This window comes from Magnolia sinica, chromosome 14 (assembly GCF_029962835.1).
Source record: "Magnolia sinica isolate HGM2019 chromosome 14, MsV1, whole genome shotgun sequence".
Lineage (NCBI taxonomy): Eukaryota > Viridiplantae > Streptophyta > Magnoliopsida > Magnoliales > Magnoliaceae > Magnolia > Magnolia sinica.
The window spans coordinates 30,954,423-30,969,388 of NC_080586.1; the positions used below are offsets into that span (position 1 = coordinate 30,954,423).

At 39.0% G+C, this 14,966-nt stretch overlaps 1 protein-coding gene across 1 annotated transcript; it reads right to left on the bottom strand.

The window, feature by feature from the left end:
- Window positions 1-310: 310 nt before the first annotated feature.
- Window positions 311-14,711, bottom strand: LOC131225908 (serine/arginine-rich SC35-like splicing factor SCL28). The gene is made up of 7 exons (XM_058221518.1): window positions 14,453-14,711; window positions 13,250-13,327; window positions 6,692-6,856; window positions 6,487-6,554; window positions 6,309-6,345; window positions 1,423-1,659; window positions 311-637 (listed from the first exon to the last, which is right to left on the bottom strand). The coding sequence occupies exons 1-7, from the start codon at window positions 14,617-14,619 to the stop codon at window positions 628-630; spliced, it is 762 nt and encodes a 253-aa protein (XP_058077501.1). The 5' UTR covers window positions 14,620-14,711; the 3' UTR covers window positions 311-627.
- Window positions 14,712-14,966: the final 255 nt, after the last annotated feature.

Here is a 14,966-nt window from a genome sequence, read left to right on the forward strand (position 1 = left end):
ATGCTTGGGGACACTGGATAAATCATCTGGGTCACTGAAAGGGAATGGTAGCACCAATGAGGAATGCAGGTCATTTGGAACAAGCATTATATAACACCTCCTATAGTCGCGAAGGAATGGAAGTCGTGGGTGAAGCCAGAGGTCACTTTTCCCAATCCATCCCATAGGACTGGGAACCACTTTTGGAAAACCAATTCAATGGTCTGGGTCACCGTAAAGAATTCAGACCCTAATGACGAATGCAGGTGATTCAGACCACACATATAGCACCTCCACCAACAGACTAGGAAAAATTAATGGAAAACCAAAATAGACAATGACAAACTGAGCAACCAATTAAGCATGTCCAAACAAACGAGTGAGATACAATGCCCATAAATGGTTTTGGAGTGCGAACAAGCACTCCATGATCAGATTCAAATCCCCATACAGTTTCAAAGTACGGCAGAAAGCAGAGCATGCCACCAAAAAAAAAAAATCACGAAAACACAGGATTCAGTTCCATCACAGACATGCACCAGAAAATGCTGGTTTAAAAAAAAAAAAACCTAATACTAATCTTGTCCCTACTCACATGATTCCTCTGGCCGCTGCTGCCCATATGTGGTCTAAAACAACATTTCCCTGTCAGCGAGGACTGCATGAAAATGACAAAATCAATGTGTCAGTTCAAATTTCTTCACCATACACCATAATCAAACAAAACAGAATTCATTCTTCAAATGGATTAAGGTTTAAACAAACAAAACAGAATTTATTCTTCAAATAGATCAAGGAGCTTTAATAATCCCATAAGCTAGTATGGCAACCCATTATGTCACACCACATGTACCAACCTGGTACACTTAAAAGATCCAAGGCATCCAGGTGGGACCCAGTCTGTAGGTGCCCAGGGAAAAAAAAAAAGTGTGCCCATTCATCAGGCAGGGCACTGTCCAAAACAAATGGGCGACTAAAGAAAACATCATCATCATCATCCAAGCCTTATTCTAATTAATTAGGGTCGGCTACATGAATCATGTTCCGCCATTCCACTCTATCAAAGGGCCATACCTTCAGTTAGACCACAAGTCATCAAGTCTGTTCTTACTAACTCCATCCACATCGTTTTGAATCTTCCCCTTGCCCTTCTAGAGCCTTCAACTTGTACCAATTCACTCCTAACCGGTGCAGTTCTTGGTCTCTGTTGCACATGACCACACCATCTAGGCCCTTCAATTGTTTTGAATAATGTTGCCCACCTGATAAGTTAATAGATCTACCTTTTTATTTTTTGCCCGTGCCTAAATGATCAGATCTGCCTGACAGACAGTTCTGATCCTTCGCATGTATCAGGTTCGCACATGCCGTGGTATAGAGAGGTTGCCTTAATGCCTAAAACATGTATGTCAGATTAGCAAACCTTTGATATTTACAGATTACCTGTAGGAGCGGGATCGGGATCGGGAACGGGAGGGGGAAGGGGACCGGGATCGGGATCGGGAAGGAGAAGGGGAACGGGAACGGGAACGGGATGGGGAATGGGAACGAGAAGGACTCCGACTGCTCTTCCTTGGACTCGAAGACTTATGCTGAGCCTTGTAATCCCTTTCATTGCGAGGAGATGGCGAGACAGACCTTGGCGGCGAATAATCATCCCGTGAACCTCTACCCCTCTCTCTGCATTTTCAACCATACATGACATAAATAAAAATCAGTGCCCAGAAAAAATAAAAGGTGGAGGATGGCAATATCAGTTCGGTGAGCATGACATCAATACTGTCGACCAGGACAACACAATTAACTACAGGAAGCACCATTTCAACTGCTGACAAGGTTGAACGCTTTTTTAAACCATACGCAAGTTTAACCAAAACATGACTAAATAAAAAAAAATACTAGATCGTATAATTGAAAACAGTTTTCACATGTTAATATGAGAAACATGCTTCAACACGCATGAATCTCTTTCATTCAGAATCTAAACATTACAGACACAACTTTTACCTGCAAACTTCCACAGATTCTTGCACAAGATAATGAACGTTGGGTCCATACACTTTTTGGGTAATGCTCTAAATGTGTGTACTGGCTGGATGGCATCTGAAAACTTTCCAGCTCTTTGCCCCATCTTCCTTTAAACTCAGTTTATCTTTACTTTTCGACAAATGGGCTTTGATGGGTCCCGTAATCTGGAGACCAAGATTCTCTCTTTTGGCATTTTATAAGCTCTAGACTCTTTTGACTGGATAGTATGCAAAACCAAGGTATCAAACTTCAAAAGATTGAAAAAAAAGAAAAAAGAAAAAAGAAAAGAATCATTAAAACTAGTCTGTGATTACAATCTATCTTACAAACCATGATAGGCTGGTTTTGACAGTTCCAGTTAGTGGGTAGCCTTACAAGCCAAAAGCCCAATATCTGGAATCAGTATGTAATTCTTTGGGTTACAGTTGGTGAAGATGATCAGTAATGAAACTTCTTGAATAGCTTTGAAAGATAACAAGTTGTCAGTCACTTTGGGGTCTCTTTACTCTTTAGACTTTACTAATCCATGAATTCTTTAGGGTCTCTTTTCACTTTAATAATCTGCACAAACACGGCCGCCACATGTTATTCAGATCCATCACAACACATGCCATGTTCAGCCTGAGAGAACAAGCAGCAAATATCAAAGAATCATAGGTATGGAAACACATCCAGGTAAAAGGCCTGAGTTTGTGGAAGCCTTTCACAATCAGGAAGCAGAGAACCTATGAGAACATCCAAATTGAAATAAAGAAAAACCGAAGGTTCCCCAGCAGGAAATTTCTTAATGAGTTTCTTTTATATTTTCAAACTTGCTTGTGAGTTTAGAAGTTCACTCCTAAATAAGTGTCATAGAATATCACTCCTTAACTGAAGTTTTACATGATTTGGATTCTTCAGCACAATATCAAACTACGTGACCATCATCTAAAAAATATGATTTCCACTTTCCAAACAAGACACGTAAGAATAGAATCCATGTTTTAATGGTGCTCATGAAAATAATCACTGCCTAATTATTACCTTTTTTTTGTTCTTTTCCCTTAGAATACATGTATCCAAATATGGCCTTACAATCAATTGATGGGTTAAGCATTTGAGCCAATTTATTAAAATGATACATGATGGAAGATTCTAAGTTCTGTGATATTGTTCAAAAGAGACTTTTCCCCTGCTGGCCTGTCTTGGAATACGTATTTGGCACATGCATTGTGAAACAATAATAATAAGGCTGGTAGATTGACCAAATCAATAGATGCATGCTGCCCCTTTCTCTCCTTATTCTTTTTTTCTTTCTTTCTTTCTTTTCTTTGGGGGGGGGGTCTATGGAGGCAGATTGTGGCTGCTAAATATGACACTACTCTGATGGGTTGGTGGATAAAAGAGTCTTCCCTTTCTGGGCTTCTTTCCTATGGAAGGCTGCTGTAAAGGTGGCCCCTAAGATGTCTTTGGGTTGCAATTTTGCAGTGGGTGAGGATAAAGGGTTAGGTTTTGGGACGAAGTGTGATGTGGTGATTCTACCCATAGAGCGTCCTTCCCAAATTTGGATAGCCTTTGTTTTGTTAATGGCATTATAGTTGCTAGCTGTTTCTGCTCGAGTGATTCAGAACGCGTTTGGATTCCTCCTTCTAGGAGAGATCTGACCGATATTGAATTCAATGATCTGCAGTGCCTTTTGTCTCATTTGCAGGGCATATCAATTGCCTGGGGTAGAAGACGCTTTAACCTGGAGCTATGGGAGTGCAGGTAGATTTACGACTAAGTCCTTTTACCAGATTTTGATCCAATCTCCACCAAGGGGAGATAATTTCTTCACCACGTCTATTTGGAAGTATGGGCTCCTAAGGTAGCTGCGTTCGCCTGGCTTGCGGGGAGAAATAGAGTTCTCGCTACGGATAATCTTTGAAAGAGGTCAATGATCCTCCTTAATGTGCATAGATGCCGAAGAGTCTGTTGACAACCTGTTCATCCATTGCTCTTTCGCGAAGGTGGTGTGGTCCAACATTCTTCAAATGGCTTAGCATTAGTTGGGTTATGCCGAATTCTATCGAGGCTCTATTCAGAATCTGGCATGACCATGATGGACATTCTCTCAGTCCCCTGAAGTGGAGATTGACCCTGCTCACCGTGCTTTGGTCACTTTGGTCGGAAAGAAACAAGCGATGTTTTCCGCAATCAGCGTCAGTCGGTGGTTAGTGTCCTAAGTCAAGTTGTTTTTTATATATTTCGGAGTGGTTGGCCTGAGCTCCAGGTTTTGGATTTTTTGTTTCTAGGGGGTTGTTTTGTAGTTTTCTTTTCCTTTGTTTCTGCTTTTCTTTTTCTCTTTTTTCTACTTTCTGTTTTTGTTTCTTTTCTTTTTCTGTTCGTCTTATTCTGCTCTTTTTGGTTGTTTTGGCCCTAATAAATTTGCTTCATCCTTCAAAAAAAAATGATGACCATGAGACAACAATAGCATAATCAGTTTGTATTTCTTTGCTCCAACATCTACACAAGAAATAATAGAACATAAGAGAAATATTATGGATAAGATAATAAGATTAGCTTCAATTACGGAGCAAGAACAGAACAGGTAACATAACAAGAATGGCACAAAACTACCTCCAAATTTGGTAAACAATCAATATCCAAAATAGAAAATAAATCAGGGAACTTTGAAGCGATGTTTTAAATATCGGCGATATCAGCCGATATATCACACGATATACCTTATATCCCACCCGTGCGATGCGAAACGCATAGGTAGTGCCGATATATCCCACTTATTCGATCCAATGAGCATTTTCGATTTTTTATCCATGTTTTTGCTGTAAATCATGTTAAACCAGTTTCAAATGGTTACAAATCTATGATTCTTCGTGTTTTCCATGAAAAATCATGGATTTGGAACTTCGATTTCAAGATTTGGAGGAGATGGGTCAAGTTGCAGAAAATTGAAAAAAATCAAAATTTCTCAATTTCTCGTAAATCAGTTGCAATCTTTGCATCCAAACACAAAATTAAACATGTATGTAACCTGATCTAGTGATTCTTCTTTTGCTTTTGAATGTATTTCTTGTGTTTCCATACATGTCTTTTTACGTTTATAAATTATATGAATAGACCTTGAATATACTTGCATCAGTTCAGTTGGAAAGCGAATATATTAAGACACCATATAAAGGAAACCCCCATTATGTGCACTTTTTTTTGTAATGTTTTGATTTCTAAGTGTGTATTGATGTCTTTTTCAACAATCCCTAAAGTTTCATTGAAAATTTTGACCAAGTTCCCAACATTCTCATGTTTCCCAACAACAGCGATACATTACGCGATACAATTGATATATTCCCATGAGATAACCGATATGTATCCGTATCCCAACGATGCGATACATTACGCGATAACGATATTTTAAACATTGCTTTGAAGTACCAAGAGAAAAACTTTGATACTCTAGCAGAGACTGATGGATGATGCCAAGGCACTTAGACTTTACTTTATTTTTATTTTATTTTATTGAAGATTGAGGCACTTAGAAATTGAAGAGCAATTCAAATTAACCTGTCCAAAGTATTGGTCCCAACTCAGCAGTATCATCGACCAATACACCTATTTGTTCTCTGACTTGCGAATTTGGTGGATATTTATGGCACAATTAAAACTGAAAAATATCCATTGGTCCTACTTCAACAAACAAGTTTCATGATGCAGACATTACAATTGTTCAACTAATCTGATATTGAGAACATTCAAAAAACTGTTTTTTTTTTTGAAGAGCTTCAAAAAACTAATCGAATCTGATATTGGGACAGTGGCTCAGTGACGGTGGATTCCACAATTTGGTTGGATTTGAATTATGCAAACCATTGTACAATATCTGAGTGCCGTGTATCAAGCGGCATTCTCTGTCATGGCATCAAAAAACTTCTTGGAGTACCAAATAAAACAAATTGTGAAACGAGACAAGTTAACAACAAGATGATTATCTCAATGCTACACGGAGGAATTAAAGTATAGACAATAGACAAGTTAACAACAAGATGATTATCTAAATGCTTCACGGAGGAATTAAAGTGTAGACAACCTTAACTTCAATGTCCCGACAAGACAATGTGAAAGAGATAAATAAAATGTGAAGGTTCTTTTTTCTCTCTTTTCTTTAATAATTAGGGTAAGAAAGTAGTACCAACAGCAATAATTTGGCAAATATAAAGAAAAACTACTTATTTAAACAAAAGAAAAAAAAAAAAAAACTCAACTGGGTAGCATGCAACCCAAAAGCAATGAGGTAACAAGCATCTAAAAAGGATAAAATTCCAAACCTTGAGTCACGCCTTGGAGACGGTGAACGTGAGTAGGCTGTAAAAAAAACAACATCATAAGCATTTGAACAAGAAACAAATAGAATCATCCCATTATTATGCATGAGCACAAAAGACATTAAAAAAAAGATCTGGATATGTCAATTAGAAAAGACGTTAGCAAGCATTAGAAACTGACAGCGATATCGACGCCTTGGGGATCTTGGTGGACTTCGCCTTCTATAGCTTCCACCACCGTATCTACTACTGTGTACACCAAATTCCAAAGATCATCATCAATAACTAAAGCTATTAAACTTCATCCTGGAAATGCTTACTTCTGTTAGAAGGGAGAAAAATTAAGAGTTATGTCACCAAGGGGGGAGGAGAGAACAAGGACGCACCTAACGCGGGCAGTCGTACGCATTTCCTGCGGAGTTTTTCTGTTCTCTTCCGCAAAAACAATTGTAATCTCACGTCCGCCAATAACTTGATGGTTCATCTGTTGTTTGGCTTCTGCTGCATCTTCGGCATTGCGGAACTTAACAAATCCAAAGCCTCGTGGCTCACTATTGGAATTACAACAATAAGTATAGCGCGCCATGAGCCTCATTTTGAAACAATTATAACATAAACTTGATGTCATTAAGACAAGATGGCTTATGCATAGGCATCTCACCAAAGAAGACAATTTTTTTTCAAAGAAATAATGTTAGAACATTCAGCTATGTGATGAAGTTCATAAGGTTTAAGTATGACATATGCAAAGAATCTTGTCCTTCTAATGCATTTACACTTCATGCCTCAAAACTGTCAAACATCAACCACGAAAAGTCACTTTCAAAGCAGCCGAAAAGAGATGTGAGATTGCATGTAATTTAGCATGGCATCAGAGCCAAGCAATGGCGGTGACGATTCTATTCAAAAGTTATGCATTTGCAGACAGCACAAAAATCTAAAACGCATGCAGCCAGAAAAGACTGCAGGCAATGCAAAGATAACTAATAGAAGAAGAGAAAAAAGGGGGGGGACAACAAAACAACCAGGAAAAAAAAAAAAGAAAAGAAACAAAAGAAAACTAGGACGTAATTTATGTTATTGCTAACAGAAAAAATCAAAAGAGTTTTTGTGGCCAAAATTCAAAGAAACGAGATCATACATGGAATTGGATAGCAATAAACAGGTTGTAAAGAAGGCAGAAGACTTGGAGCATTTCCCAACCTTAGCTCCGCCCTACGAAAGAGTTTGTGAAAAGACTAGTGGTGGAAAATTGAATATATAATTCCTAAAATCTTTGAGATGCCTGTGAAGGCATTACATGTTATAAGGTCATGATAAATATAGCATTTCGGGTTGACTTTGCAAGCATTGTGTGTTTATGCCATTTGGGAAGTATGGCATGTTTTGGGGTCATGGTAAGTATGGCGTTTCAACCCTCCCTCTCTCTTTGCAGTTTTGGCTAAGTGTGCAAATGGGTCTGGTCGACCTGAAGGATCATTGGACCCAACCTGAAAAATAGTTGGTCTAGGTCCAAAACTTAAACCCATAGGCAGATCTAGGTCCAAAATTTTGACCTGAATTACTAAGTAGTCAGGTCTGGGTCCTCTCAAAATAAACCTGGACCCATTTTAAAAAAAAAAAAAAATGGGTCCAACTTGGGTCATGTACCAAACTGACCCTACCCAAACACAAGAAAAAGTAGTTATTTAAGTATGTGAGTTTTTCATTTTCTTATGGGGTAAACCAATCCATTTCACCAGTTTTTTTTTTTTTTTCTAAAATTTGGTAACCCAATCCATTTGTGACAATCTGAACAGTGCAAGATGGAGAATACCAAAAAACACACTAGTGGAACTACCATTGTGGAAGTATATGTAATTGTGTGTGCATGTATGTTTGTGATGTACCCCAACGGAGCATTGTAACATTTCCTTCAGAATTCATACATATATATATATACGCGCGCGCGTGTGTGTATATATATATATATGCGTGTGTGCTGGTCTTTAGACCAAGCAATAAATAACAGAGTTTCCCTAGCTGTTCCTTCTCTCTCTCCATATTTCTCCTTCTCACTGCTGACATTGTCCGTATGCATGAATGATGTCATTAGTGTACGGCCATGAAGTATTTTTGAAGCAGAAGTTTGAGATATGGTAAATCTGGATTTTAGAAGAATAATGAAGATTTTTCTGCATACTTTGGAGTGATTTTGTGGTGTTTCTACAAAAAATGAAGAAAAATTGAAAAAGTCCAGATTTCGTGATTTCTATTGTAGTGTTTTTCTGAAGGGCTTTGAGCAATTGCTCCACATGAGGAAGGTGCGATTGATCAAGAATAATCTCCAACAACAAGTATCATGAAGTTTCATCAAGATTTGAGTGCTTTTGCAGCATATGGGTGCCGACGGCCCTTGATTTTTGGTTTCTTTGCTGGATTTTCTTCCTCTCTTCATGATCTGATCTGATATGTTGATTGTGATTGTGAAGTGGAAGTTTTATACAGTGCCTAGGAGTATCATGCGCACGCAAGGTGTTCGATGAAATGCCTCACTCAACTCTACATGAGAGTTTATTTACAAATGGTGGATTTTTCCTTCTCAATTCATCTTCTCTTCCTCTATCAGGCCTGTTTATGGTATCAGTGTCCCTCTACCCTATTGTTTGTTGTGAGTGTAGTTGCATGTGATGCACCCTCACTTTGCATTGCACGTGATGCACACGAGTCTCCACATGCTTTGTGTGTGTTCTCTCGAGTGTTGCACATGATGCACGCTCAGTTTGTGAGAAAGCTTGCATGTGGATGACAAGTTATTGACTTGATTGTTGTCAAGTTCTGTTATGGCCATGTACTTGAAGAGAAGGTTCAACAGTTGTAGGAAGTTCAAGTTACAATCTATATCGTGCTATGTTGCATTTGGGGGATCTCTATTGGAATTGAATGTATGCCAAGCTGTGCATGATCAATATAAATGCACTAGCTTGAAGGGGAGTGGAAGTATATGCAATTGTGTGTGTGCGTGTATGTTTGTTATTTCCCCCAGCGAAGCACTGTAACATTCCCTTTAGAATTAATATATGTGTGTGTGTGAGTGTGTTGGTCTTTAGACCAAGCAATACATAACACAATTGCCCTCTCTCTCTCTCTCTCTCTCTCTCTCTCTCTCTCTCTCTCTCTCTCTCCATGTTCCATATTTCTTTATTTTATTTTTCTACTACCATAACCATTTAAATTTACCCGTTGAATTTGGACCGATGGCCATTTTATTTTTTATCATCCAAATGGATAGCCACCACTAATTGGATGGGTATGGAATATCATTTTCATGAGAACTCAATTGTAATTTCTATACCTAACCCATACCCAACGCAAATCCTACAACCCATGTGATAAACGGGTTAGGTTTGGGTCCAAACATGACCCATTAAATTAATGAGTCAGCATTTTTTTTTCCTTTTGACACTACCGAGACCTGACCCAAATTTTAATGGGTACGATCTGGGTGCAAAATTCCGACCCGATTCTTAAATGGGTTGGATTTGAGCTCCCTCGAGACAACCCATTTGCACCCCTAGTTTTGGCTACCACCTCCTCCCTCCCTCCAAAGTATTGGTTGATTCTTATCTTTGCAATTTTGGTTACTCGATATCTTTTTTATCACTTAACCCTAGTCGTGCATCTCTAGTGTGTTGAAGATGTGAGCTACTTTGCATCCTATGGGTGTTATATAAACAGCCGTGAATTGCAATTTTGACGCGATTACGTAGCCATGTTTGATACCCGCAGAAGTTACATCCCAAAACAGTCTTTAGACCTTAATGGGAAGTGATGCCTACCTCTCTCCAAGTATACTACCAAGGCCCTAATTTTTATATTACCACATGAACTAAGTAAACATCCTCCTCTCATTTCTCCATCATCCACCATTGATCTTATAGATCATCCCAAACCAAACCACCATCAAGCCATTGCAGTAGTGTGTGGAGTGTGAATTGCTATGGTACATCCCTTTGTAGTTGAAACATTGCATTGTCAAACCATAACGTTGTCTTGACTCTTTTCAACCTTTTTGAGGTCAATAAGCCCATTTGGATCACTCGATCGCAGACCACTTCTGCTCAGCCATATATATGTAGGCTTGCAAGAGGAACATAATAATGCAGGGACACTTTCACACCGGGCTCGAGTGGAGTTACTTGTGGGATGCAGGGGCACACTTGGGGTGGGCGGCCCGTGTGAGGCAGGTGGCTCATGTGAGGTGGTACCCATGTGATTTGGGGCCCACGAGGGGGGTTCGACCGAAGTCCTAACCCATGAGATGTGGGGCCTGGGCTATGAGATAAAGGGATTGATTCGCCATGCTCTAACAATTCGAGCTTTTAAAGCAAGTGGTTAATTATCCTACATCAAATAGAAAAGCTCTTGCTTTCTTCTCCCATCTTCATGCGATTTGGAAAGAAGATTGGTGCGAGGTTAATCTTCATCAACAAAGGTGTAAGGTCTCCATCTATCCTCACACCATCTTCTTTTTTCTTCCCCATCCAGGTATTTTCTTTAGATTCTTAATTCTCCCATCCCAAATCTTTGTCTTCTCCCAAACCTAACTTTCTTATACCCATCCACAATCCAAACTCTAACCCAAAACCTAAAATTCTCAATTTTCCTGCTTTCCCAAATTATCCAAGCCCTAATTTTCACCCTAGGTTATATTAGGTTTCCTATTTTAAAATAGACTATATTCTATGCTAATTGGATGTCCCTACATCCATTAGATCATAGTTTCTTTTTATTTAATGATCTTGACTTACGATATTAGTAGCTTAGGCTAGGATTATGCATGGTTTTTTTTTTTTTAATTTTCATGATATTTGTGATGATTATAGCGATGTTTGTATTTTTCTGTTAAATATCTTAATTCGGCTATTTAATCTCACATGTTACTTACTTCATGCATCGATCCTACATCACATAGACTTTGAGTAGATTAATCATTTCAATTTCAGATGCAAACAAGTTGTGGTTACTAGCATGCCAGAATAACATATTGGGAATTTTGTCCATTTGGCATGGTTGCATACGTCTGTCTAACAAGGAAAATATGCCCACCAACAACAAGATTCTGCAAAACGGCTTACAAGTAAATGTAAAAGAAATGATTGAGGCGTCGCACTATCTACTTGATCATTCTTTAAAGTGATAGCATGATACACATGTCACATGGGCCTCTCTACTACTGCATCCAATACCCGCAAAAATCAAATGAGCATCCCACACATTTAAACAAAGCCACCCATACTTTACATTTGATCAACAACAACATAAGGAAAGATGAATATATGCAAACCTAAGAATTTGCTATTACAATGGTTGAGCAACTTAGGTTTTGCATTTTGAAGTACACTGAAACCACATTCCTAGCAGAAGCAGATTGAGATGACTCCACAATGGGAAGGCCCCACAGAAATACACAAAGCAGATACCGCCATTCAGCAAGTTATCCCTGTCCCGTGAGACCAAACCAAATCACCAAAATCTTTGTTCTGATAATTTTTCATAAAATAGATGAAACAAGCGAGAAACAAACTCCAACTAACTGTTATTTCAAGACAGAAAAATCCAGCTTTAGCTTTAGCAAAATAATAATAATAATAATAATAATTGACTTTTAACAAGCCAAGACCACAGGCTTAACATGTCTAAAAAATCTATCCCATGTACACATCGAGCTCAAGAGTATCAAATGATAGCCATATCAGTCATCCGAAACCCCACACAAAACGGCATGTATGGGCCACCTTAGTGGCCATATCCACTGAATCAGCGTGACCAAAGGTGGCCATATCCACTGAATCAGCATGAACTTTGGTCAAAACAATCTAAAAAATAAAAATCAGAAATTTTGGACAATGCCTACTTCTCAGTTTGACTATAAGCATGAAATAGTCCAGTTTGTGGCATGGATGTTATTGTTTGTCCACCCAATCTTGAACATTGGCCGTCCCTTCTTCTTCTTCTTCTCTTTTTGAGTGGCAATTAAAATATAGTACAAAAGCTAGGGGAGTGGAATTGAAGAGGCAAACCCAAAAGTGAGTTTTTATTAGTTCAATGACCATATTTGTTTCATTTTTAGAGTTTCAACGTATTAGTACTTTGTTAACCAGTTAATGCATGAATCACACATATTTGCATGTGAAAATGGAAGTCCATAAGTGGAAAAAACAGGGTTCAACAATCAAAATAAGCTTCAACTTGCATTTTTCTTGCTGAAATCTAATACAGAATATTCAAAAACCCTAAACTCCCTTACGAGGAATAAAAATAACTATAGTGCTTGTAAAGCATGAATATTTGCATATATTAGCCATAACAGTGCCATATCAACCAATTTGGCGTGAATTTTGGGATCCACCGATTCACTTGCAAATATTGCATCAGGGACCTCCTGTGCACAGTTTGTACTTAGTATTGGCCAGTATTAGAACCATGATACCCATGCAGTCAATTTTTTTACTGAATTTAGAGCCAATTAATTACCCGGACTCTGTCAAATCTTGCAGGATTTTGAGCCAAATCAACATACGAACTCCAATATGACATCCTCTCACTTGACTTAACTTGGCAGTCAAAAAAAGGCAATACTTTACCAAGTGTCAGAGTTGACTGAATTTGCCAATTTATGAGCAACATGGTTTTAAATAGTGTCCAATACAACTCAGTATCGCCCAAGCTGTTTCGGTTTCAGTCCAAAACAATACAAGTCAATGTAACCACACAGATATGGGACCAAGCCAGATCGAGTCATAACAGTTTCAGTCCCCAAATGAGTTGCAATCCAAAACTGGTATTTAATCCATTATGAGGAAAGTAGATTTTTCAGTTAAACATGGTAAAATATTAATACCTAATCAATAGATAGACCTAATTAGATATGCTATCTCATTGTTTCAAGCAACAGAACATACCCAGTGTAGTAATTCTTTGGAAGGTACACGTCTTTCACTGGACCAAAACGCTCAAATGGGATCCTAAGATCCTCCGGCCTGCAAAATGATAAAGACAAATGACATTTCTATAGACATCAGGTTCATTCAAACTAAGGGAAATATTGTAACTTCATTGAATTCCGAACAAAATTGCTAAAAGGAACAAATTGCACTCACAAGTTACAATTATGAACTCATTTACATGCTCATTCAAACTAAATCACAAAACGGTTTGAGATCTCTGCATTATGGCCATTATATGGGCTATGGCTATATGGAAAGAAAGGAACAACCACACTTGTACTGGGAAAAGTGCGTCAGGCCATCATCTATCAAGTTAAACAACTTGTTTGCTCTTGGATGAAGGTCATGGGTAACTTCTTTGAGTTGAATATCTTGTTTGCTCTTGGGGGGTGCTTCTAGCTGCTGGTTTGAACTTTTCTAGTAATGCCCTCGTAGTGTTTTGGCGTTTAGGATTACTTTTGATAAAAGTTTAATTTCCCTTTTAAAAAAATTGTAATTCACTCAATTCAGTACCGAAGAAATGACCCAAGTGGGGTCAGAACCATTTTAATCCATGATGAAGAAACCAAACCCCTATATGTGATTTTAGGCATTTCGAGTTGGGATTGAAATGATAGTCGGTCGTTTGCGAGTAGAGCAGGGCAAGACCCGCTGCGGTCATCTCGTAAGGCTGGGCAAAATTGGTTCCCATCCAACAATTTATATCCGGCATGGAATGAGTGGAATATCAGTTTCAAATGAAAAAAGGGGGAAAAAGGAACTAGAAAAGTGATAGTCCACCGAATGGAGATAACACTTCTCAAGCCACCAAATGCCAAACCATTTCAGCCAGAGATAGCCTCCAAGCGTTTCCACTCGGAACAAGGTTCGAGCCAACCTCAAGTGCCAGTTACTGCTTATTGAAATGCATTGCAACTCAATACGGTTGAACACCCAAACGCAATCGGAAATAAAACGAACAAAACAGAGCCGCAATCAGAAAACGAGAAAGACAACTCAAACAACAACAGAATCAAAAGCCGTAATTCCAAAAAAAAAAAAAGGTAAGAACGAAAAAGGGCAGGAGAGAGACATGGAACCCTAACCCTAGAGAAAAGGAATAAAAGACAACGGAACCCTCACCCTAGAAATCGAGAAATGAGGGAAAGAGGGGTATACCTAGCGTCGAGGGAGATGTTGCGGACGAGGAGGCCGGAAGGAGCAGAGTAGCGCCTTGGTCCACCGCGATATCTGTCCCGTGGGTCATCATACCGCTTCCTACGAGGAGGGCTTCTACTGCTACGCCGAGGGCTGTAGCTTCTGCTCCGGCTTCTATACCTTCCCATCCCAGAGCTGCTTCTCACAGAGAGAGGGAGAGAGAGGGAGAGAGGGAAAGAAACCCTAAAACGAGATTCGAATATCGAGAACAGAAGAAAAACATGAGACTGGGAAATGATATTATAATAGGGAACGGATTAGCTGCGGCCCCGGCCTCACCCAAGATGGCACGGCCCTTACCTTGGGCCCACCTCGATGCATTTATTCTATATCCACGCCGTCCATCCGTTTTTTTCAGATCATTTGTGTATTATTCTGGACCGAAAAATAAGAAGCAGTGATGATTGGCCGTTAAAATTTTCCAACGAGCCACATGTTTTGAATCAATATGATATTTGTTTTTTTCTCTTAATCC

Bases quoted from the DNA above. Each gene is read 5' to 3' on its own strand.
- LOC131225908 (XM_058221518.1), bottom strand. From the start codon at position 14,619: ATGGGAAGGTATAGAAGCCGGAGCAGAAGCTACAGCCCTCGGCGTAGC. The intron at 6,555-6,691 runs GTGCGTCCTTGT...TGGTGTACACAG, and splicing joins CGTACGACTGCCCGCGTTAG to TAGTAGATACGGTGGTGGAA. The intron at 6,346-6,486 runs GTCAGTTTCTAA...TTTTTTTTACAG, and splicing joins CCCAAGGCGTCGATATCGCT to CCTACTCACGTTCACCGTCT.